The 25,503-nt window shown below is 41.7% G+C and overlaps 2 protein-coding genes across 6 annotated transcripts in view; one reads left to right on the top strand and one right to left on the bottom strand.

Moving 5' to 3' along the window:
• Positions 1-831, bottom strand: part of mapk8a (mitogen-activated protein kinase 8a) — a 12,285-nt gene extending 11,454 nt beyond the window's left edge. For 2 of the 3 annotated variants that reach the window (XM_068567454.1, XM_068567457.1), the window contains exon 1: positions 717-831. In XM_068567454.1, coding sequence (XP_068423555.1) covers positions 717-752 — 36 coding nt within the window. In that variant the 5' untranslated portion in view covers positions 753-831. Of the gene's footprint in view, positions 1-547; positions 586-716 lie in introns of those variants that run through there. The other variant, XM_068567456.1, reaches the window with a different exon arrangement.
• Positions 558-25,503, top strand: ptpn20 (protein tyrosine phosphatase non-receptor type 20). 3 transcript variants are annotated; one of them, XM_068567436.1, is made up of 47 exons: positions 558-1,238; positions 3,512-3,659; positions 3,895-4,058; positions 4,791-4,856; positions 4,944-5,123; positions 5,264-5,339; positions 5,693-5,773; positions 5,962-6,037; positions 6,275-6,428; positions 6,625-6,696; positions 6,881-7,055; positions 7,309-7,444; positions 7,545-7,683; positions 7,783-7,935; positions 8,049-8,234; positions 8,335-8,497; positions 8,598-8,862; positions 8,970-9,049; positions 9,135-9,212; positions 9,311-9,418; positions 9,517-9,633; positions 9,742-9,950; positions 10,139-10,240; positions 10,427-10,520; positions 11,114-11,199; positions 11,646-11,817; positions 12,340-12,551; positions 13,092-13,190; positions 13,312-13,832; positions 14,320-14,893; positions 15,387-15,557; positions 15,703-15,877; positions 15,975-16,185; positions 16,272-16,309; positions 16,582-16,668; positions 17,535-17,596; positions 17,936-18,097; positions 18,179-18,428; positions 18,787-18,893; positions 19,054-19,136; positions 19,527-19,663; positions 19,760-19,908; positions 20,532-20,622; positions 21,824-22,158; positions 22,255-22,470; positions 23,318-23,380; positions 23,477-25,503. In XM_068567436.1, exons 2-47 carry the CDS (start codon positions 3,536-3,538, stop codon positions 23,585-23,587), a joined length of 7,110 nt encoding a protein of 2,369 aa, XP_068423537.1. In that variant the 5' UTR covers positions 558-1,238; positions 3,512-3,535; the 3' UTR covers positions 23,588-25,503. The 3 variants fall into 3 exon arrangements, with proteins under 3 accessions (XP_068423537.1, XP_068423538.1, XP_068423539.1); XM_068567437.1 differs by lacking the exons at positions 19,527-19,663; positions 19,760-19,908; positions 20,532-20,622; ... (2 more) ...; positions 23,318-23,380; positions 23,477-25,503 and adding an exon at positions 19,417-19,465; XM_068567438.1 differs by lacking the exons at positions 558-1,238; positions 3,512-3,659; positions 3,895-4,058; ... (30 more) ...; positions 16,272-16,309; positions 16,582-16,668 and adding an exon at positions 16,945-17,257.

The raw sequence follows: 25,503 nt of genomic DNA, 5'->3' as shown, positions 1-25,503 counted from the left end.
CATATACAGACATAAAAGACAGCTAGATAATTATCACACTGTCCTTGATAAACACAAGGGGAAAACAAGCAAATTTCAATTAGGCTGTAAATGCAATAAACAGAAGAAAGTCCATGAAGAAAACTAAATCCGACTGGGCTTCCATTAACAACATTTCTATGTTCTTTCAAAGTTAGTCAAATCCCACACTTTTTTGTTTCAATCTGTTTCCAGTGTAAATGGTGATGCTGCAGTGTCACCTATAAATGAAGTGACGGATACTGCATCATCAGTATCAAGGAAATGTTTTGCTGGCTTCTTCTGTCACCTGGTGGATCTTGTCCATATTAAACTGTGCGATCATTTGTGGACATGCATAGGCTCTGCAGAAAAGCACAGCGTAGTAGTTAGGGTACCATAGGGTACGTGCATCAGTTTCTATAGGCTACGCTACAACAACGGACGTATGCACGGAGCCATGCTCTGCGAAGGCATGTGACTGAATATGGACATGAGGTGAAATTACGTTAACTGAGCGCTGAGTAGTTTCAATTCTCCCTGCACCCACCTGACAGCCCTGGATGGTTGTTATTTATCCTTGTCCCTGCGCAGATACCCCGGGGCCTGCAGAGACAAGCTGCACGCAATAGAGAAGGGACGCGGCATGGATAACCGTCCCAGCACCGACTCCCGCAGCAAGACGTACAGCGCTACTCAACGCTACTACGGTTTCTTACCCCTTGTTCAAAGAGAGCCCGCAGTGTTATGATCATTATGGGGGAGCAGCCCTACAGGAGCAGGCTGCAATCCACTCGTTTGGCTGAGGTCGTTCGTCCTTCCCAGGCTTTTCCGTAGCGCACCTACCACCGGGGATCCACCGCACCTTTGGGCGTCAGACGGATTAGTTAAATCGGTGTAGCTGATTCCACGCCACCCACTATTGGTGGTGCTGACCTGTCGCTGTCAAACCGCGAGGCTAATCCAATTATGTGTTTAAAGGCGAATAGCTAAGAATAGCGCCAATTACAGTAAAAAGTTTCAGATCTTCAGCGTGGTGCTGGTGGTAAAAGAGCAAATGAATGGGGCACCATGTATAGATAATGTTATTGATGAGTTACCTGCCAGAGCGGAGCAGCCTTTACTAAGAGGACGTCAAAACAGCAATGCGATGATCACAAGGATTATTTTGGATCCGTGGTGGGAGCACTGAAGATAATACAAAGGATCAGACCGCTGACATAGGTCACATATGGTACCAGGTAATGTTTCTATAGCTATTCTTCATCATCTTAGTCTTCCTGTAGTGCTGTTTGACAGTTTGGTGAATGGAAGTAGGTGTCTTCATACACGACTGTTCTGAGATTTCAGATGCAAACTAATTCACTTTCAGCTTTAACACAAGGTAAGCATGTACAATACTGTGATTACATGTATCTTGAAGAGTAATGCAAAGTAAAGCCTTCATATTCAGGCCTGTGATGGCAAAAGTCATCCGGGTCAAATGTGTTGTTTGTTAGAGGCTGCTTATTTTGTTAAGCTATAAACTGGACTCTGAGCAGTAGCTTTACATCCATGCTATCAAGATTAGTTTGTCATGGTATATGAACGTGGGAATTGATTTTCACTTCATGTTGTAGTGAGAGAGAAGTCTGCAAGAGACCTAGATCTGAAGAATCATGTTGTTCCCAATTCTAAAGGATACCATATAGCTTCTCCTCTGTATCTACATCATGTCTGCTTAATGGACCACTACAGTGGTTTGTATTTAATATGATTTAATATGATTGTTGACTGGTTCATGACATGCTTGTGTAAATTTGATGTTGATGGCAAGAAAGGGCAGGAGAGGTCACACCTGGTCTAACCAGCCAACACCATGCACAGCATAGTTACTTTATGTTTTTTTTTATCACATGCCAAGTGATGTCAATATAACTATCAACCAATAACCAGCTTTTTGCATTGGTCCCTGCAGTAGCCCCTGTATGGCTTCACAACAGTGGCTTTATACCTATAGTAGACAAACTACTTTGAGGAAGTGCAGCTGCAAAAAGTTTTGCTCTCGAGTGGACGGGTGGCTGTACCTGGTGGGGTTCCTACTCTCTTCTTCAATCCCCTCTACATCAAAACAACAAACCAGCGTGCAGGGATACAGTTGGCATATTTTATATTTCTCATCAATACAATGATGTGATCACTGTATTAAATGTCCCTGACCTCACAATGATATTGGTGGTTTTGTTTAGAGGCGTTTAATCTTGTTTGACTTTCTTCGTTCTTAGTCGACAGTCTAGGTGTTACAAGCACAGGATGAATACACTTTAAGTGCAGGATAATCAGGCCTACAGTAATTGGGTTGGTCTATATCATTTGAAGCATGTTGCTTTGGCTGTGAGAACCCTATTGTATTACTGCTCTGAAACATTTACGGGAACAGACAGTCTCAATACAAAGATCAAGTGTAATGAAAAGCATGGTGCTTGGGTTTCACAACCTTGACCCTACATCAGAAACAACCTGATTCTGTTTTCTGGTCCAGTTTGAGAAAATGCAGTTAAATCTATTAACCTGCAAGAAAAGTGCCTGTCAGTTTTTACTCACAGTATATTCTCATGCCAATACTTTGTTTGTCGGTTTGCAGTAAAAGATTTCCCAGACTGATTAGACATCAATGTGTTGCAGTTATGTCTGCCTTTTGTGACAGACACTGCTGTGTTAGGTTTACGGTAATCTTGCAAAAATTGGAATACCAGAAAATTTCAAAAAATTTCAATTCCAGGTCAAGTCTAAGTAGATGTTTTGATCTGTCCAGATTTACAACAACATGCAATTTTTTGGAAAATTGAAGATTGCATGATTGATATTTTTGCATGCAATTGGTTCTGTTGTAATGTCTCTTCTTCTAATTTGTTTTAAAATGAAGCCAATTTGAGTGAACATATATCATATAGGCAAAATGATGAGTGTTATACATTAAATATAATTTCAGTATTAAGTGTATGTGTAATATAAGCTCTCAGCTGTGTATAGATGTGGTAACACAGCATGTTACAAAATCGAACATGGGATCATGACACAGTGGCTTTGGAAGCACAGCTCCCTCAGAACTGCCCTCTGGTCCGAATAAAGCCTATTAGGAAAGGGGAGGGACAGAGAGAGTAAGATGATTTAATCAGTGTCCAGTACAAAGAATAGCCTTTTTTCTTAGTACGATCTCTCATAACTGTCTCTGAAAACAAAACACTGTTGAAATGCTCTGACAACAACAGTAATACCTCACAGAGGCGTAAAAGGGGAGTATGTAATGAAGGTGATGAGAGCACAAGCAGCTTGTCAATCAGACAAGAATATCGGCCTCATGCAGAGTTCACTTTTTTTACATGTGTGTTGAAACACATACAATACCTTTATCTGATGTTTGATTTGTGTCCAGAGTGAAACACTAAATTAAACCTGTCTTTAGAATATGAACTTGACCAATACTTCTAATAAGTGATGTTTTGGGTTTGTGCATGTGTGTGTGTATCCTCAGGTGCGTGCTTGGAATGTGTGCAGGATGAGCAGCACATTTGTTACATTAGCTGAAGTACTGGAGGCACGAGGGGGACCTCTGCTGGAGGAGGAGGTCTGGTCCCTGCTTCTGGGCACTGCAGAGTCCTTAGTGGATGTCTCTTATATGGGTAAAGCACTTTAAATAACCTGCTCTTATTGTAGGCACATGCATTGCGTCCTAATGCTGTGACCATACCATTATGTTATTGCAATGGAACATAAACATTTGCATATATATATATATATATATATATATATATATATATATATATATATATATATATATATATATATTCATTATTCATTATTTTTGTTTCACTCTGGCTTCAGCTCTCTGCATCATATGGACTTCCTTTTTTTCAGGTCAGAACAATATGTGTATTATCATAAGCCCCTCCTCCTTGCTGCTGTCAGCCACTGGTACCTTAGCATTTAAGAATTGTGGCCTATCAGAAGATGTATCCACCTTCACTGCTCCAGAGATGCTGCAGGGCCGTGCCAGCTCAACCAAACCTGCCATGGAGAGGGTTAGTGCATACATTATCATACCTGTCCTTATAACTCGCATGGAAGATGATAAAAGACTTCACAAACTGGAAACAGTATCAGTTCATATTGGGGGTTTTATCAGTAACTCAAACTCTGCTGACATATCCTCACGTGTCTTTTAGCTTGGTATAAAATCTCAGGATAACGTGAGTTGAAGGTCGCCACTATGGTATAAGCACACCATCTAGTGGCTGAGCAAAGAAACTAACCTGCATTTTTATTCTAAACATGGGTACAAAAGACTCTAAAGTAACTCATAACAAATGGTTAGAATGTCCTTAGACAGAAAACGATTCCAATATGTGTGTTCTTGTTTCACCCACACCCTGAAATAATCTGCCTTCATAAATGCCTCATATCCGTCGTCACAATGTGCCCCATTTATGTAACCGTGGATAGGTTAGCATTTATGTCAGAAAGCTGCCGCAACTGTCTAGTCCTAGCATAATACATAACAGCATGTTCTACTTCCTCAGTCATTTATAGACATTGTTATGCTCTTAAGTAACAATAATGATAATGACCAATGCTCAGTTTAGGGCTTTCTGGTGCAAGGGTTGAATATAGACTATTACATTAAAAAAATCATTCGGCACAAATTAATATAAAACCTTAACTTAAAAGTAAAGCTGGTTCCATTATAAAGTTAGTTGATAATTATAAATACATGTCTGACCTGTATTGGCATTAACTATAGTTGTGTTGCACAGATGCTGGTGTATTCACTGGGTATGACTCTCTACTGGTCAGTTGATTTTCAACTACCTCAAAATCAGGTAGGATCCCCTCATACAAAGCTGTCCATAACGTCAAAGTCCCACACCTCCATTAGTATAATGTCTTTACACTCTCATTCCTCCCAGCCGGTACAGTTGAGTGACCATCTAAACAGCCTCCTGCTTAGCATGTGTGAGGACCTGGCCCATCGCAGGGTGAATCTCCACACAGTCCTGGAGGCCTGCGAGTCTCAACATAAAGCCACTATCCTGCCGCCACCCACCAAAGTCATCAGGCAGCTGGTGGAGGAGGTCTTTCATGAATCAGTGAGTCTAGATATCTACCTCCAGTATGTTCCTGTTTCTCTTTTCAGTTCCTCCGTAGGCCAGTGCGTATGTGTCAGAATGCAAAAGCATTATGACAAATAAAAGTAAATTGTGAATACGAGGGGTTTCTCCTCCTTCAGATGGACCACGGATCTCTGACAGACAGCGACGTTCCTTTGAGTGGCAGGAGCCAGATGATCAGAGAGAGACTACATGGTGAGCATGCATGGCATGTTTGGCAGTATTAAAATGGAATATGTGTATTGTACAGCCTACTGCTCTATTGAATAAATTAGACTTTTGACCCTACTTATTTACGGAAAGCAGTTTCAGTCATTGCTTCTGACTCAAGACGGCGTACAGGTCAACAGGATTAAAATCTTAACCTAAAGGAAGCCCAGGATTAGGCTCCTGCGAGAGCCAATAATCAGATGCAGAGTGTGGATGTTTGCAAGCTAAACCCTCCGCTAGCCTCAGTTCTGTCCAAACATTGCAATGTCCTCTCGGAGCACACGGGTGGACAGGAATCAAACATCGCTGTCATCTTTCATTTCTTACCTGATTGACAGGAAAGAGAGGGCCACTTTCAGACTTCAGTGACGGCAGTGCTGAAGGGAGAAGATACTCAACAGACTCTGACTCAAAGTCAGGTAATGAAAAGAAGTCAAAACGGTAGAAAGACATCATGTAATGTTTATTTGTCTTGATTTATCTTAAGTCCTAAACTCTGGTGTGCAGATGCAATGCTGAATTAAAAGCAAAATGTACTAATGTTTCTTCAATGTGTGCTCCGGCAGTAAGGTGCCTGTTTTGATAATGCACATTGTCTGTTTTCTAGGGAGTTTACCTCAGAGACCTTGGAGACAAAGACCAAGGAGCTCTCCCACACCGTTGTATCAATCCTCTTTAGACCGGTATGTACGATATGCATGCATGCACACACACCATCACCACTAATATTGTGGTTTTAAAATAATTCTTGGATTATTAGTTATATCTGTGTGTGCATGTCAGCTCCTTCATCGTCTTCAGTGACTTTAAAGGGGACATGACATTGTCCCAGAGTTTGACTTTTCCAACTTGTCTGCCCAACTATTACACAACCTGTCCTCTCTCACCCTCTCTCTCTCTCTCTCTCTCTCTCTCCTCAGACTCCCTCGTGGAGTCCGTCACAGGGACAGCAACTGCAGTTGGCTTGGAAGGAGCCCCCATCACGACATCTCTCCCAAGACATCAGGCAGATCTCACAGTCCTTCCATCACCTTTAGCGAATCCTCGCTCAGTCTGAGCCAGAGAAAGGCGAAGGTATTTTGAAAATGTTTGTTCGGTGACAAAATATATATTTTTTTCTAGAACATAAAAGTGTATGTTGTGGATCTGTACTACAACTGTGGCGCATTTAGTGCCAGTGAGGGACACATTAGGAGAGCCTTTAGAGACAAAAGTCTGTCGGATGTGTCGCTGCTTAAAGAGTTTACATTATAAATGTTTGTTTTGCCAGGCTTTGGGTCCAGAATTCATCAGAATGGCAGACGAACAACAAATTATTCTTGAGCTTCCAGGATCTATTGTGGTAAATTCATGATTTCTATTCATCTCCTCTGCTTCTGATCAATATCAATGTAAATTCCTGTTGTTGTTTTTTTTAGTGTTTGAATTTGTCTTTTCTTGCATGCTAAACTATGTTTGTTTCATAAATGCATGTACAGTATCTGTATATTTATGTGTGGGAGTGTGTTTGTGCGTGTCCACCACAGTCCAGAAAGGGCCGCTTGAGTTCGTCTCAGAGGGAAGTGACTGTCGTGCAGCCTAACGGACAGTACGTGCTGGTTCGCTGTGACATTAAGTCCAAAGCAAGAGATGTGTTTGACATGGTGGTGGCTCACGCAAACTTGGTAGAACACTTCTACTTTGGTCTTGCCTTTATAGATGGTAAGATATTATATGGGACCTAATCTGGTCTGGACTGCACTGGTTGTACATCACATTGCAACATTCAAAATTGAAATACATTTTTAAATATCCATGGTCCAACATCATTCCCTCACATGCCGGTTGAACTTGGGAAACTACTAAAAATATTGTTTACTTGGATGAAGTTTAATTAATGTCTTAATGCATGTTGTGTTGTTTCAGTCACTCTAGAAGTCTGAAGTTAAAGAAGCTTTTCTTTGTCATTCTGCAGATGATGAATATTTCTTCTTGGATCATGAAACAAAAATCTCCAAAATTGCACCAGACAGTTGGAAAAAAGGGCAGATATCCTCCTTCTTGGTGTTTCTTCGAGTCAAATTTTATGTCGATGATATGTCCTTTATTTTGTAAGTACAGTACTGCTGTTAAACTGATTAATAGAAAATCCATTTATAGAAATACATAGTTTAAAAACCTTTTACATCATCTTCTCCTCCTGTTTCCTAGGCACAGACTGACTCGCCATCAGTACTACTTACAGCTGCGGCGGGATCTCTTGGAAGACAGACTCTACTGTAATGAGGAGACAGGCTTGTTTCTGGCTGCTCTTGCTTTGCAGGCTGAGTTTGGTGATTACATGCCAGAGGTACAGATGACAGAAACATATGTTCACCTTAAATACCAGCATCTACTTTCAGTGTGTGTTACAGTAGTGCATTTTTGGTTCTTTTGTGTGTCTTTTTAGCTGTATGGTAAGAATTACTACCAGCCAGAGCATTATGTGTCCAAGAGGATGCTAGAGAAGCTGGCCCTGCCCAACGTCAAGGAGGAGTTGCCAAGACTGCATGCAAGTCATGCCCAGATACTGCCTGAAGAGGCAGAAACAGAGTACCTAAAGGTATCCAGACAAATACACACTCACAAGCATCATTTGATTATACTGGTCCACTGCAGAAATAAATAGCAACTATTTCAAATTGAATGCATGTAAAATAAATATGTACCTCCCAGATTGCCCAGCAGTTACCAGAGTATGGGGTTATGTTCCACCGTGTGGGGAGAGAAAAAAGGCCAGTGATGGGAGAGTTGGTTTTGGGAATCTGTGCTAAAGGAATCATTGTGTATGAGATGAAGAACCACCTGCGGACTGTCACCAGACGCTTCCTCTGGAGGGAAACCGACACCATATCCACTGGGGTAAAAAATAAATGGCATTTCGGTCTAGCTATTACTTTATACATCTCAATTTATTATGAAGATCAAACTAAATGTATGATGATTTGTGTCTGTCTTTCAGCGACGCAAACTGATAATAGAGTGTGGCGGGCCCAGCGGGAAAAAGCACAGTTTTATAACAGAAAGCTCAAAAATAGCACAGTACCTTCTGAACCTCTGCTCGGCGCAGCACAAGTTTCATAGCGAGATGACGTCACGACAACTCAACCACACCATGATACCAGGTGGGTCAATTTGACTGATTGTGCAGAATTTATTGTTTTTGACTTTGGCAACACTGATGCTCACAAAGGGGAAGAATAAATAACACCTCTGTTTCTCCAGACGAAAACATGGATGGGTACATGTCTGTCTACCGGGGTCGTAACCTGAACATGAAGCGGATTTCCTGCTCAGAGGGCATGTTGCACCATATAGGTTTAACACCTGGTCCAGACTCTCTCTCCAAATCCTGCGATAACCTGACGGAGAAGCTGGAGGCGAGGCTGCGACAGCAGAGGGAATTGAGGAGGGAAATGAGCAGAGAGCTGAACAAGGAGCTCACGGAAACAGGAGACATCAGGGATGTGAAAGAGGAGCAGTGTTGGAGGTAGCCAATGATTATATTAAATATTATTATTCTTGTTACATAAACATATTCTCTGTGAACATTACGTAAACAGCTGGGTAATGGATATTTGTGCACATGTGTTGCAGCACTCCAGAGCCAATTCCCAGAATGATGTCCAGCGTCTCACTACAGAAGCAGGACTCTGACGCCTCTTATTCCATACGAGGTGAATATGTCGAATGTGACAAAGCAAAGCAGGTATATCAAATATATACATTTACAGTGGCCCATATAAAACATGTGCTTTGCAGTTGATACACCAACCCGGACCCCGCCAGAAAGAGAGATAGTCTGTGTGACCCTGAAGAAAGATCCCAAACTGGGCTTTGGTAAGTTCATTAAGGCGGACTTAGCTTACGGAGTACCACATATCTGATCATTCATCAGGATCCTTTTATCTTTTACTTCCTCTCTGCTCCGGTTTCAGGCTTTGTGATAGTCGGCGAGGACAATACAGGTAAACTTGACCTTGGGATCTTCATTGCCTCCATTGTGCCTGACGGGCCTGCGGACAAGGATGGACGAATCAAATCTGGTACAAAGCACCAACAACTTAACATCGCTAGAGACCAAACTGGACTGCACTTTACAAACTTTAACAAGGACTTTGTCATGATTTATTGATATTTGCAGGTGGACGTCTCATCTCCCTAAACAAGACTAGTTTGGAAGGAGTGACATTCAGTGACGCTGCTGCCATCTTACAGAGCAGCCCTGACGAGGTGGAGCTCATTGTGTCCCAGCCAAAACGTAAGATCTGCTTAATGCATTACCGTTACAAAACATGAGTTTGGAGCTTAATATGTATACTAATAATAATATGAGGTCCTTTATCCCACCTGGTTGTTTTCCGATCAGACTCTTTGAAGGATCGTTCAAGTTCCTTGAGTTTAAGTACTCTCGGTTTGGCGTTGGAGAGGAGCTTTGGGTCACAGACTACACTGAGTGGCGTTGAGTATCGTCCTGTCGTGGAGGAACTAGAGGAGGCCATCAGCCTGTCCAACATGGCAACCCCAAAACTGAGCAGGAGGCTACACATTCCTGTTGTACGAATACATGACGCGCTGGTAAGAGATGATTTGTTTCCATGGAAGCAATGCATGAGTCAGAGCTGATATAAGAGTTCAACCAATCCTAATTGTTAAAGTAATAATTGCTTGGATTTCTGAAAACACACTTTTATCTTTTCTTTGTGTATTCCTCTCTCAATCTAAAACATTTTTTTCTGTTGATGTCTTTTGTTCTCTTTTTTCAGGACGTGTGTTCCAGGTCCCCTTCGATCTTGAGTTTGAAAACTGGGGAGCGGTTTATAGTGGAGCTGAAGAAAAACAGTGGTAGTCTTGGTATCAGTGTTGCTGTGAGTGAATTGTTTATTAACCTTATGCGCTAAGTTGCCAGCTTATAGGTACACCTAGCTAAAACTGATTCAACAGTCCATTGGTATCAAGCTACGATGCACATTCCTCTGAATTCTTTCACACTTGGTGTACGTTTCTAGGTTTATCTGCGGCCCTGATTAATTACTTCTCTCTTTTACCAAAAGGGAGGAATAAACACCAATGTGCGTTATGGAGGAATCTACATCAAGAGCCTGGTGCTTGGAGGTTCTGCAGAGCAGGACAGGCGCATTCAGATAGGTCATCTTCTTATTTTAAATTTCCATATTCAACCAGGTGGCTCCCAAAACCACAAAGGTTTCTGTCAATGTTGCATTTTGTGCCGCAGGTTCATTCAACTTCTGATTAATTTGTGAAAGACATCGTTATTTATTTGCAATTGCATATCTGTGAAGTATTCCTTCTGTCTTGTCATGAAGAGCATCTCACAATCCCTTTGCGTCACCATCAAAATAATCTAAGTAAAAGTTGTGAAATATATACCACGTCATCACAGACGTCAATCTGTTTATTGACTGAGGGTAGATTGTCACCTTCATTCGACAAAGTATTGAACAAGTGAATGTGGATTGAATCAGGCCCAATAACATGAAAGGCCGGAAACATAACCGTGCCACCGAGGCCACTGTGTCTGTGTCTACTTCACTGAGCAGGAACGACTTTTATATTTGTTGACATGCCCATCAAAGAGATGTACTCACACACACACACACACACACACACACACACACACACACACACACACACACAGACACACACACATACACACACACTAACCGTTTATGTATTGATGTTGCTAATGATGATGAGATTTGTGTTTGTGCATATGACAGGTGACAGACTGCTGGAGGTTGATGGGTTCAACCTGAGGGGCGTGACTCACCATCAAGCTGTAGAGTGCCTGAAGAAGACGGGGGAGGTATAAACACACACACACACACACACACACACACACACACACACACACACACACACAGATGCATGCATGGCACACCTACACACACACACACATACCTTTTCTTTTGCTGATAGTATTGCATTATACAACAGTACAATATGACTGTACTCTCCAGAGAAAAAAAATATTTTCAAACAGCATATGTTTAAGTTCAGAGTCGTTCAGCTTTTTGACCATTTGACCATTTAGTTGCTTGCTTGTTGGACCCTTGAGACCCTTCATCCTTATTTAGAGTAATCTAGAGTCGGTTTTGCTTTTTACTCAATTAATTCTGACTATGAATATGCACAGAAAAAAGCACAGTCGCTGGCAATGTTGTAAATTATTGTCAGTATTTTACTATGGCAGTGTTGAAATATAAACTACAAAACATATAACTGTGTTGCATGTGCATCTGTTCCCCATAGGTGGTGAGCCTGCTGTTAGAAAGGGAGCCCACAGTCGTCTTGGAGCCCAGACCTGACTCGCCCAGCCTCCCCCTGGCCCACAGTTCATCACACACACATCCCCCCATGACTGAAGTCTCCATGGAAACGACCTTGAGTGGTCGAGCCAAGGACTACAGCTTTGTGACTGATGGTGAGAGGCGAGAGGAAGGGGCACATACGCTCACATAGGAGAAAAAGAAAAGAAAAGATAGACAGGCACACACACACTCATACATGCACTCTTACAGACAAACACACTTGCACACATGGCCCAGAGGTGACTGTGAGTCATCTGACAGCAACATTGTGGTTGCTGTCAGAGTCATCCAGGGCTGACGCTTCCTCAGTCCCCCGAGACAGCGTGCACTGAAACCTTGAAGCTGCCTGTTCCCTGCCTGAGCTTAGTTAAAGGGACAGTTCCTCAGCTCTACAAAGCCTTCTTTCCTCAAAGAAATGTGAGACAAAATGAGGGGAAAAGGATTTTCTTCTTGCTCAGATTTGTCACTGGAGAAAAATAAATACATCTCACTGGAAGACATGTGGGTTGGTGTAATTGAGGAATATGTTTGCTTTTATGTTCACACTGTACCAAATCACAGCCCACATTACAGATTAAAGATTACACAACAGACATAATGCTCAAAGATTGCCTTCCGTCTCCTCTCATTCCTAGAAAACACGCTTGAAGTGGTGCTGAAGAAGAGTTTGTCTGGCCTCGGCTTCAGCTTCAACATATCGCAGCTGCACTCGGGGCCAGACCGCGGCAGCGTAGTCCGCATCAAACGTCTGTTCGCGGGTCAGCCAGCGCTCGAGAGTGGTCTTCTGCGAGAGGGAGATGTCATCCTGTCTGTCAACAAGGAGCCCGTCAAGGACCTCTCTTACCAGGTAGAGGGGTTGGGTTATTTAAAATGAGTATTAATCCTATCCTAAATATAAAGCAAACAAATTTCAAAGCACATTAAGTAATATTGCATGTTTGTTGCATAGGGGATTTTGTGTATCTTCTTTCCAACATTGAAAAAGATGAAACATGTCTATAGAAACAATAGGCTGTTTATGAGTTGCTAATGACAGCCTAGTGTTCAGTTTGTATTCATTAATGGCAGCACAGTGAGTCATTTTGCCTGCAGTGGGCTGTGAGTGTAAGAACAACAGTAGTGGTCCTGCTCTTTCTTAAGATCTCGGCCACGTCATTGGTCCACTAATCCTTTAATCTCATACCACCGAAAATAGCAAACTGGTTGTCTCATTTGATGTGTCATTTAATCTTGTGTGCTTTGCCAAGGATTTCTAAAGGCATTCACACAAACATACAGTCCAGTATATAAATTACAAAGATGTGCACATTTTGAGTCTGTCTCAAGCTGTACCTAAGCATTCCTGCATCAACACACACAGCACTGTTATTTTATGTTTTTGTTCCAGAGGGTTTTGTTCCTGCTCCGTGGAGCTCCATCTGAAGTTAATCTGCTGATTTGCCGTCCAGGTCCTGGAGTGCTGTATGATGTAGATGACAACACACTGGTGAGCTCACATGTTTGCAAGTACACACATATATATACATATGTACATATAGAAAGGAAAAACATCTACATTAGACTCAGTAATCCCGACAGACCCTCTTACCTCATGTCTGACTTTGTAGAGTCCTGCAACCTTCCGTGAGGTTCGATCTCATTCGCTGGACATCCGACTAGGAGAGGACTACAGCCAGCTCCTTAAGTTTCATTATGATCTCAAAATACCTGCCCAGAAGCAGGCCCCCAGTCACGAGGAAGACCTGACAAACACAGCGGGAAAAAGCCTACATCTACCTCCAGCGCCAGCACTCCCGGAGACCGAGGAGAGTCTTGACAGTAAAGTTTTGGCCAACCAGACTCCCCCATCTCGTCCACGCTCACCCCCGTTGCCCACTTCACCTACATCACCTCCATCACCAGTCTCGCCGGTCTCACCTGCTTCCCCGGCATCACCTGCCTCACCTACTTGTGGCTCTCCACCGTCTCTGCCAGAGTCTCAACTAACCAGAGGGAAACCAGAGGAACAACCTGAAGTAAAAGCAAAGAAGGAGAAGAAGTCCAGAGAAGAAGAGGTTGCAACGACAACTAGCTCAACTGTGATGCTTATGGACGTCTGTCCTAAGACTGGTTCGAACGTATATGCCAGGTAATGTATCAAAAGTAGACACACATGATACAAACGTTTGTATCAACGATTGTTGCCTGTCGTGTGATTTGATCCGCGAAATATTGCAGCCAATTCTGCAACAAAAGATTTAACGAACTGCTTTAACAACAGCAAAACAGGATCAAGATGTGTATGAAAACTACTCAACAGGATTATCAAAGTCTCCTATGTAATCATATGTTTAGTATTGTATTTGTAGCTTTAGTACCATACTTGTGTCAAGTCATAGACTTGTGGTCTATGAATTGACCACCAGTCATAACTAGTGGCTGTCATCAACATCAGGGCAGCTCGGGAGTGAATGGCACTGTGAATTGTTTCATTATAATCAAATGATGAATTTAGAAATTGTAGTTTACAAAATGAAAAAGAATAACAATTGAAATCCCACATGTTGAGGATATAAACTTTGAAAGCAGTGTTTTTTGTCCCATACATACAGTATATTTTGTCTGCTTATCTGCAGTGGAGTCAGAGAGGAGGCAGATGGAAGTGTGACCTACTGCCTGATGGGAAATGGACTGACTATCATGGCGGATGAGGAGTACCTGACCATCAGCTCCACAATGGAGCCTCCTCACAGCCGTCCCTCCAGCCTGGCCACTCACACTCCAACAACCAACCTCACAGCACTCCACTCTCAAAACAGCTCCTCGAGTTTCAGCGCTCAGAATCCGCCTGACACCCCGACCACTTGCTCCCTGGCCCACCCCTCGCAGCCACTCACAACCCAGCCACCGAAAGCCAAGCACCATCCGATACAGCAGGGGCTTCTTCCAAGTCACTGCAAAGCCATCTCCATGAACAGTCGGCGTATGTTGCCCCCACCCAGGCCTCCTGCTCCAACATTGACCCCCATCACATCGCAGGTTGTTCCCTCTGTGCCTCCCTGTGCCAGTCCACCTGCCCCGACGCTGCCCCGCACAATGCTGCTCCCTCTCGCCCAGAGCCACACGAAGTTCAGAGAAGAACCAGAGAAGAAAGAAAGGGATTACAATGATGATTACGACGATGAGGACGAGGAAGAGAGCCGAAGAAAGGTTCTTGGCTCACTTTATCTTTGCCATAACAAAAACAGAAATAATGAATACTGAATATATATATATATATATATATATATATATATATATATATATATATATATATATATATATATATATATATATATATAGATATAGATATATAGATAGATATATATAGATATAGATATATATAGATGTATATACCCTAGTAGATTTGTCTGCCAATAGAAAACTTAAACACATCTGAAAACATTTCCATAAAGTTTAGTAATTATATTCAAGCTTCGGGTCAATGAACCAGTAATTAAAGTTAGCTAGGAATTTGACTTGTGACCAATAATGAACAAAAACAGATATCTGCTGCATGTTTTTTTTGGGAAAGGAGTTTGTTTGTCTTTCAAGTTTAAGCTTAAACATGAGGTGATGGAAATGATGTCTCGTTGTTCAAAGTTATTTGATGAATTTCTGTAGCTATTAGAAGGATGAATTGTCTTTGTGTTTTTCTTGTCAGGGATTGGTTAAAGAGTTTGAGCTGACAGTGGTTCTGACCAAGTCCAGGAGTGGGAGCTTTGGGTTTACCATCGCTCGAAGCAAGCTGGACAACTGCTACTACATCCAGGACATACTGGACAACCCCGCCAGGGCAGATGGACGTCTCCGGGCAGGAGACCGGCTCATCACAGTACGCACAAACACACACACACACACACACACACACACATCTGTACATTTCTACACTTTTAAAAACATTATTTTGCAATATTTCCTTTAGAGTATGTGCTGCTCGAGTTGACTGAACAATTATTTCTCTGTCATTTGTTTTCCAGGTAAATGGACATGATGTCACCTGTGTGGCTGATGACTTTGCCATGACGATTCTCAGGTCGTCTCCGAGAAGACTGAGTATGACTTTGGGGAGGGCTGTTACAAACCTAGTGGCCCCGCCTTCCTGTGACAGTCTGCCCGATGTAGTTCTCTACAAGACACCCTCAGGACAGCTTGGTGGGCCGCCGTCCACACTTTCACACATTCTGAAGACACAGGCGCACAGCCAGTTTTATTTGACTGTATCTACGATATGTGTGTGTGCCGTCTCCAGGTATAAAGCTGACAGGCGGCATTGGCAGCAAATGGCAGGGCATCTACTGTCTGCAGGTGGTGCCGGGCTCCCCGGCCAGCGAGGAAGGCAGCGTTCAACCCAATGACAAGATCCTCTACATCTGCGGCAGGTGCACCCTGGGAATGACCCTAGAAGATGCAGTCAAAGCCTGTGAGATCGCCCCTCGTAAAGTCAAACTTAAAATCTTTAGGTATGTGCACTTGAAGGCTTGAGAGATAGACACTGATTTGTTTGTGTTATGTTGTTTTGATGACTTTTTGTTCGTGTCAATCACAGAGAAGAGCAGCCAGTGAACCCCAAGGCCAAGTGGAACGGTAAGGCCTTCGGAAAGATTCATGGGATGGCTTCACCTGCTTGACTTAACACAAGGACACATACATGGGATAGTTTGGTTGTTAAATGCACTGATGGATTGCCTAGAAACCACATATGTTTGTGCTCTACTGGATGATCATTTAAGTTCAATCATTACCAGAAACAGTTCTTGGGAGACGCCAACCTTTTGTTTTTAGATTTAGCCCTTGTATTGAAATATAGTTGTTTCCTTGTACAACGTGTAGTAGTGTATTTATGTATTCTTTTATAGGTCTGTTTGACTGGAAAAAGGACAGGAAGTTCTTTACTCGTTTTGAAGAGCCCGTCTCTCCAGATAAAGACTCTCCTACCGAAGATGGTGAGTGTTTCCCCCTCTCAACTCTCTCATGTTCCATCAGCTCCATAATAACTGGTTCCCTTTCACTCTTTTGCTTGTTGCTCCTCTTTGTCTGCGTGAAGCTGGAGCTTGGTGCTGAAAGATAGTTCTCTTTGCAGCTGTGTGTGTGTGTGTGTGTGTGCGTGCGTGTGTCTGCGTGTGTGTGTGTGTGTGTGTGTGTGTGTCTGTGTGTGTGTCTGTGTGTGTGTGTGTGTGTGTGTGTGATCTGAATGCTGACAGACAGATCCTGGGCTCTCACAGCAGGATTAATAATTAGCAAGCCTCAGGCCCTCCACTGGTGTATTGGACTGCAGGGCTGTAGCCACACACACACTCACACACACACTCACACACACACACACACACACACACACACACACACACACACACACACACAGACAGACAGTGCCATACAGCCAGTGGTCTACGGGGCAGGTAGCTCTGTTGCCTGGTGACGGTGCATGCTGCAGTAAGGGACAGTGGAGAGGGTCAGTCTAAAAAGACCAGCCTTGTTCACCTGTCATAGAGGAGACGTGCCCATCAACACTTCTCTTTCAAAATGGCCAAAGAGGTGGGAGGTTGGTGTGTGTGTTTTTTCTTCTTCTGTATGTCTGTTACGGTAATTTCATTGGCTGAAAATGGTCGCATGAATAGAAATTAGTATGGAAGAGATGTTCTATTGTTAGCTGAAAGCGGAAGTCCAGACGTTTCACTTTATTTATCTTTTACATAGTTTTTAAATGCTTAATCAATATTCACTGAAAGCATGATTGTCAATGCAATTGCTTGAGTTGTTTTGTTTGAACTGGCTGCTGATTCATTAATTCATTTTCTGTTTTTTTTTTCAGATGAAGATATGTGTCAGACTGCTGAAAAATGTAGAAGTGTGTCCCTCACAAAAGAACACGATGTAAGTTTCTGAACATATTATTTATCTTTGTCCAAAAGCTCACTTTTTCTACCGTATCTCTTAATTTGCATCACCTCTTGCCAGCTTTTCTTTAACTGCACATATTTTAAAGAGTCTGTTGAGACACATATTGTAACACAAGTCTAATTGTGTGTACATTTGTGAATGCATTCTCCACTGGGTGGGTCATTGGTTGTGTGTGTCAATCAGGTTTTCTTCACACGTGATTTGTGTATCAGCAATACAAGGGCACTTTCTGCAGAACATGAGGTGCTTCTGTCAATACAATAAAAGTGAAAACTAACTGAGTCCTCATTTTGTTTCTCCTCGTCCCTGCAGAGTTGCATCATGCAAGTGGAGTTCACAAAACCAGAAGGAGGAGGCCTTGGCTTTGCATTGATTGGGGGAACCAATGGCAGCATGCTTAGAGTGAAGGAAATCTGCTCTGGTGGAGTAGCTGAACAGGATGGTCGGCTGAGAGTGGGAGATATTTTATTGGAGGTAACAACCCATCATGCACCTTGGCTGTTTTATGATCCAGTGTAGTGAGGAAAATCCTGATCCTTACTGTGTGATTTCAAGGTAAACGGTGTGATTGTGTCCGGGCTGAGCCACAGTAAAGTAGTGGATATCCTACGTAAAGCTGAGGGCACTGTACAGCTCACCATCTGCAGAGACATCCTGCCCCTGAGATACTCCGAGTCACCGACACCGCCCAACATGGCCGCTCACACTGAAGCTATTTTAGCCGAGCAGCCGGCTCTGGTGTCCAGCCCTGATCACTGTCCCTCTCCTGACGTCATGCTGAATAAGCCAGTTAAGCAGCCCTCTGGTATGATCTCTGACAACTGTCCATCCTTTTTTCATGTATTTTATAAACAGGATAATAGTACTGAAATAACATGTTGTATGTATGCTACTAATCTTTCTTAAGACCTTTCTGACATAATAATCTAAATTTCAATTTGTAGCTGGTGAAATACCAAAGCTGTTTACTAATTCTCAATCATTAGGACTTTTCACTTGAAACACCTTTAGATGTGTAAAATATACTGTAAACACGCATATTGTGTCCTTTAAATTCATTTAAATATTATTCAACGTGCATCTCAACATACAATTTGCAATTAAAAACATTCATTTAATTGACTATATTGTGAATATATTGCGTCCCTCTGTCATTGTCTCAGAGGTGACTTCAGACCCTCTGGTCAATGAAGCTGCTGGGTCTGTTACCTCACCGCCTCCTCCACCACGCAGACTGACAATCGTAACAGATGACACTCCAATTACACAGGTACCATTCACACTAAAAAGCATCCACACGTGGAGCAAATATGATGTAAATTCTCAGTTTGACTTAAATCACAGCCCTCCTTACCTCTTTACTAACATGTACTACTAACATCTTGCTCCTTCTGTCTGTTGCCTCCTCTGGCTGCTTGTCTGTGGAACAGGAGAGCTGTAACAGCACCCCTTCTCATCAAGCTTGCTGCCCATCCCTCAATGTCACTGACATGTTGCATGGAGCTTCTGACAGGTAGTAACTTCCCAAACTGTATTATGTTCTACATATTTCCTCCCCTCTCATGCTTCTTCTTTGAGCTGCTGTAGTTCCACTGTATACCACAAAGAGGCAGCACAAAGCAATAGAAAAAGTACTACCCCTGATAAATCCTGTCGCTTATGGGCTCTGAACCCATGAGACAAAAATAGTGTAACAATTAGGAAGTGTATAGTACTATTCTCTGTAGCTGCAAAACAACAAGTATGGCAGTAGTATAAAGATATTTTAGCCTCTTGTCTATACTGTATTTTAGGTGGAAAAGTCGCAGGGAAAGGAAGCTCAGCCTTGCATGATTTCATCCCCTCCTACCGAAGAGTAAAAATGGTCTGGTCTGGTCTCACCCCTGCCCCCTGACTCCCCCAGGAAACGAATTGTAGCCAAACTTTTGGACCAGTCCTGCAAAGACATCCGGAAAACTCAGTCAGACGGCTGGAGCAGCGAAGAAGAAGAAGATGATGTATTTGATGCCACCAGGTTGGACTTGTCCTCACCCCAAACAGGTGTATATTCCTCTACTCTTGTGCTGAACAATCAGTGTGAAAATTGTATCTTTTCAGGCCCATACTAACAACTCTTTTCATCTTTTGTTTCTTCAGGCCCACTCATAGTATCAGAGGATGAACTGGCCAGTTTAGCTCTCATTAGCCCCGCTAGGACCAGCAAGTATTCAGGCTCTAGGGTCAAAGCTCTCATCCGGATTCTCCAGCATCAACTGGACCAGCATGAACTGGTTAAAGAGTTCATGGTGTGCATCTGCTAAGATAGTTAATGTACAATGCATGTATATACATATATACACTGATATATACATATATATATATATATATATATATATATATATATATATATATATATATATATATATATATATATATATATATATATATATATATATATATATATATATATATACACACACACACACATCTATTTATCTATCTATCTATATCTATATCTGTAGATATAGATATATATATACACACACACACACACACACACACACACACACACACACACACACACAATATATAACAATATCAGTGTAATTCATAGTATTACACTTGCCTGAATAAAGGGTAAAATTACACATTGACAACTGAATGTACCATTTCATCTTTTCCTACATTGATCTTGCCATTAGAACTATGCATATGAGCTTATTATATTGTATCCTTTGGTACATTCAGAGAAAATGTGCACACACAAGAAAAGACCTGCAGATACACACAAACACGTACAGTACACACATAGATGATCTATCATTAATAAAACATTTAGATCATTAAGACTACTTTCCTTGACCGATATACTTGTTTGTATTAAAACGTGTTTGTATTTTCTTTTTAATTGTGCTCATGTTTATTTCAGGCTCTGGAGCATCTGAAGCCCTCTGACAACTGTCTAGTGGGAAAAGCCCCAGAGAACAGAGATAAGAACCGCTACAGAGACATCCTACCCTGTAAGTCTGAAAGAGGACTTTGGTTAACTTTTACTTTCTTCTGGCAAAATCTAAACTTTTACTTTTTCCAGTTTTTTTTATTGGTGAGCTTGTAAAAGTGAGATACTCACAGACTTGGCATTTATAAGGGAGCCTGTTTGTTACCGCTTTTCCTAGCTGAATGAAGTGGAGATCTTTGTTTGCAACAACAAATCCTTTCCTATATTAGTATCAATAATTTATTAAAGCTATACTTATAAGTTTTCATGGGGATGATGAGGATGATTTAATTTGGCAACACCATGTAATTATCTCAGATTTGTGTTTTTGATAAATGAAGTGGGAAAATATAATTATAAACTGTACTTTTAATTTGAAATTCAGGAGGTAAATACAGAGAGAGGATGAAAGGAAAAGCTAAAAAATCAATAGTGGTCAGAACTGATCATACTAAAGAATGTAAATAAAAGCCGGAAACACACACAAATGCATACAAACACGTACAGAAGCGTTTACTTCTCTGGCCTTCGGCGTGCTGGAGTGAAAGAGGTAGTGTTGAAATGAATGAACGTGATGAAAAGGATAGTGACCCCCAGTGGAACGCTATCGCACCTCAATGCCTTGATGTTTGCAGCCTGCTACAAGCCGGGTATTAACCAATACTTTCCATTGCTTGTAACTATTTCACTTAGAACGTTTGGTTTTTCAGTCTGTGGCTTTTTTGGCCTTCAAAGCAGGAGGTGGGGAACCAACCCCCAAAACATTGCTCAATGCCTTCAGTCTATCACCCCTCTCATCACCAACACACTTCTTCACAGTGCTGGTGTGTTGAGCCTGGCTCCAGACCCCTGAGCTGTTTACTTGTCTTTATTTACTGTACACTTAGATCAGAATCAGAATCAGCTTTATTGGCCATGTTTGTTTACACATACATGGAATTTGACTCCAGTTACACGTTGCTCTTGTTGTACATATACATATTATATACAATGAACAAGATGAATATTTTAAAAAGACGTTAAAAAAAAACAGAGTAGTAGTGCATGTCGTGCCAATTCATCGAACATCGGGAATGGGCATGTCGGTCTGGTGTGTTTGTGGGAGGATACTGCTGGAGGTGTAATTGGTTTATTTCAATTATGAAGTCATGCAGTGGTGCATGCTCACACGTTTTGGGTCTTTTCCTTTAGATGTATTTTCCTCCTTTTCTTTCCCCACATAGATGACGAAACTCGTGTTGCCATTGGAGAGAACCAAGACTACATCAACGGCAGCTACATCCACATGCAAGTTGGCGATAAAAAGTTCTTCTACATCTCCTGCCAGGGCCCTCTGCCTTGCACAGTGCCGGCCTTCTGGCAGATGATCTGGGAAAACAAATCTGATGTAATTGCCATGATGACCCAGGAAGTAGAACGGGGAAGGATCAAATGTCACAAGTACTGGCCAGAGAAGGTGGACGAGCCTCTGGACACCGGCAGGTACCAGCTTCAGCTGGAGAACCAACAGTTTCTGGAGTACTTCCACATCAAGGTTATCCGCATGGTGGAGATAGAAGTAAGGGATTTGTGAGGAATATCTTCCTGCCTGCCAAACATCATTAATATTCTGGTATACTAAACTTCATAATTCTTAAACTTGTTGTTTTTCCAGACCAGTGAGACACATTTAGTTCGTCATCTGAAATTCACACACTGGCCTGATCACGGAGTGCCGAAAAGCTCCGAGCAGCTCGTTCGCTTCATCCGCTACCTGAGGGCCGTGCACTATACGGGACCAGTCACTGTGCACTGCAGCGCCGGAATCGGACGCACCGGAGTTCTCATCTGCACTGACGTTATCCTCAACCTCATCGAGAATGATTTGCCTGTGAGTGGAGCCATGGTGTTAGGTTTATTTGTTAGTTTACCACATCATTTCTTGTATTTTAGCCATGCCATCGTCACAGATCTAACGATGGGAATGAATGTCGGCCTGTCCACCACTTTGGCCCAGACTGAAATAGATGATATCAGATGGATTGCCATGACATGTTGTACAGATTTAAATGGTCTTGGTGATCCTCTAACTTTTCCTCTAAAAAGGTCACTTTTTTTTTGGTTGAGCAGCATCATCAGGTCAATTTGTCTAATTCTGTAGTTTATGACCAAAAAAAAACGAAAAAAAAAAACAATTGCATTCCCTTTAACCTCAGCTGTACTTTGTGTTTAGTGCTTATTTGTAAATATTAACATGCTACATGCTAAACTAATAAGGTGAACTTTGTAGACATTAAAATGGAAAAAAATCTGCTTGTTAGCATTGTCTTTGTTCGCATGTAGCTCATGTAGCGGCCTGTCAATCACAAGGTAGCCACATCCTCAAGCATTCATTGCTTTATTGTCTAATTTACTCTAAATAGTAACATCATTTACTAAATGGACCTCACGCTGTATTGAAGCACTCTTGAAACTAGCTATTGAGAGCATACACTCATGTTTACAATGTTTACTAGGGTAATAAATCAAGTGTGTACCAGAGTCACTTACATAGAATCTGACCCCTGACGGCTATTTGAAAGAGTGCAAGTTTACGTCACTTCCACATTGGTTCCACATCTCAAACTGAGGTTTCCATCTGGTCAATGTATTATTGATCTAAGAACTAAACTGTTGCCACAGACTTGTTCACAAACATGCTGTAATTGTGCCTAACAATCGTTTGTTTGTGTCTTCAGATCAATGTGAGTGATGTCGTAAAGGAGATGAGACTTCAGCGACATGGGATGATTCAAACCAAGGTCAGTAATAGCACAGGGATTATAGTTCAACCTTTCAAAAAAAAAAGAAGAAGCGTTACCAAAAGCTAAACTTGCCATTTGTCTCTCTCATTTCAGGAACAGTACTTCTTCTGCTACAAAGTCTGGTTGGAGGTTTTACAAGGCATTTTACAGCTTCACGGCAACCAGTGGCAACCAGAAAGTCCCCGAGACCACAAAGTAGTTTAAAGTTTCCCACCTTCGGTTCACCTCGCTGGAGAGCAAAGACTGTGATTGAGTAACCATGTGCAGTCTATCACAGAATAGACTGGTGAGACCTTTTTCTTTGGCTGTATAGTTTAGTTAGCTATTATAAGAAACGTGTACTTTTTCTCTGTTTTGATACTTTGTGTTGAGGAGGCCCATTGTTTAGTTACAATGACTTCAACTGTAATGTTTTTGTTCTTGTATGGGCTCTCGGTGCTGTGATTATGTCTGTTTATTTTAGATCACTGAGTTTGCCTTTTCAGGCTTAGTGATTTGCCTTCTGTCTTTAGCATCTTTTTTTATTTTATTTTGTGTCACTATTTGAATGTATCTCATTTTCTTTTCTCCATGTCCTTTAATTTGCAAATCACATTCAATTTTAACTGTCATATTGCATGAAATTTAAATTCTGGTAATCATGTCTTTTATCTGGCAGTAATGTAAGATCATCAAACCAAAGGGAGTATCCGTTTGTAACCTTGATGAGTAGCATTCGATTAAGCATTGTGTTATCATTTCATTAAGTGCATTTGTACCCTGGAGAAAAGGGGATGAGCAAAAGAACACTATTGATTTTTCAGTTCATCATCTACAGAAATGAAAAGAATCAAGTGCCTTGGAATGACTCAGAGCGCTGACTCCACACGGACCCCGAGGAACTTGTCACAAGTGGCCCGGGATGGGGAGCGAGGAACTGATGGGAGAGCACTCGGCAGTGGTTAGATTGAATGTGCAGCTTTCAGGAGATGGGTTGTTGGTCAATCCAAACCGCAGGAGGATTACATCTCACCTTTTAGTTCAGTTGTTCACGTAGAAACAATGTGAAGTTTGCACACCACCTGTTCATCAGTTTTTGTTTGTGGGCCCATTTTATACAGAACACTATACACATAATCACAACTTGCACATCCTAATACCGATAAAGAATGATTCAACACTTGTACTTGTGTTTGGACACAGCGTCAACACTAAATATCTAGATTTGTGGAAAACTGATTTAAATAGCTAGTTGCAGAGTTTCTAGGTATAATTTGTTATTTGGCGACATCCTTTATCTGTATTCCATAGCTATTTTAATACAAAGTCAGCCAAAAATGAAAAAAAAAACATTATGAGGTTTACAAACTTGCCATTTTGCCACATTAGATGTAAATTATGTACAAAAATAGACCTGCATTTCCAAGTCACAGATCCAAGATGATGTATAGCTGCTGGTTTGAACCTCAACCTCTGGATGTAATGCTTGTAAGCTTTGTTCTTTTAGCTGCTATCAAACACACACTTACTTACACAAACACTTATTCACACACATACACACGCACGCACGCACGCACACACACACACACCAGCTCTCATATTGCATGCAGACTCTTAAAGTACGGAAGTCTGAGCCTGGAGTTTGGTTGAATGACTTGAACATGATTAAAATGTGGAATGTAACAACGCAATACTCTCCATAAGGAGGGGAGTTTAGAATTTCAACCTCTTACTCGAAAACATCTTCCAAACAGTCTGGAGCATGTTGGTAAGACACATGCAGTACGTACCTGTGTCATGTGGATGGCTAAGCAGAGCCATAAGTCTCTGTACTGTGTATGCAACATCATCAATGCAGGTTTGTTGGTTCCCTACTTAACCCTCCGTTATGTGCAAGTTGATGTTCTCTTTGAGATCCTGTTGTTATTTTTTTCTCCGTTAAACCTTGGAAAATAATTATTCTTGAAGGAACAAACAAAAGCACATTTTGCATTCATCTGTGAAAATGCATTGTGTACAGCCAAGCAAGTGATTATGCAACAGCATAGTGAAATGCAATAACTAATAATTGCACAACTGCTTATTTATGCAAAATTAATCTCTTGTCACTGTACCAGCCACGATGTAACCAATAACTGAGA

This window comes from Clinocottus analis, unplaced genomic scaffold, assembly GCF_023055335.1.
Source record: "Clinocottus analis isolate CAN_PGR_092001 unplaced genomic scaffold, fCliAna1.0.p SCAF_8, whole genome shotgun sequence".
NCBI lineage: Eukaryota > Metazoa > Chordata > Actinopteri > Perciformes > Cottidae > Clinocottus > Clinocottus analis.
This window is presented reverse-complemented; position numbering and strand designations above follow the sequence as displayed.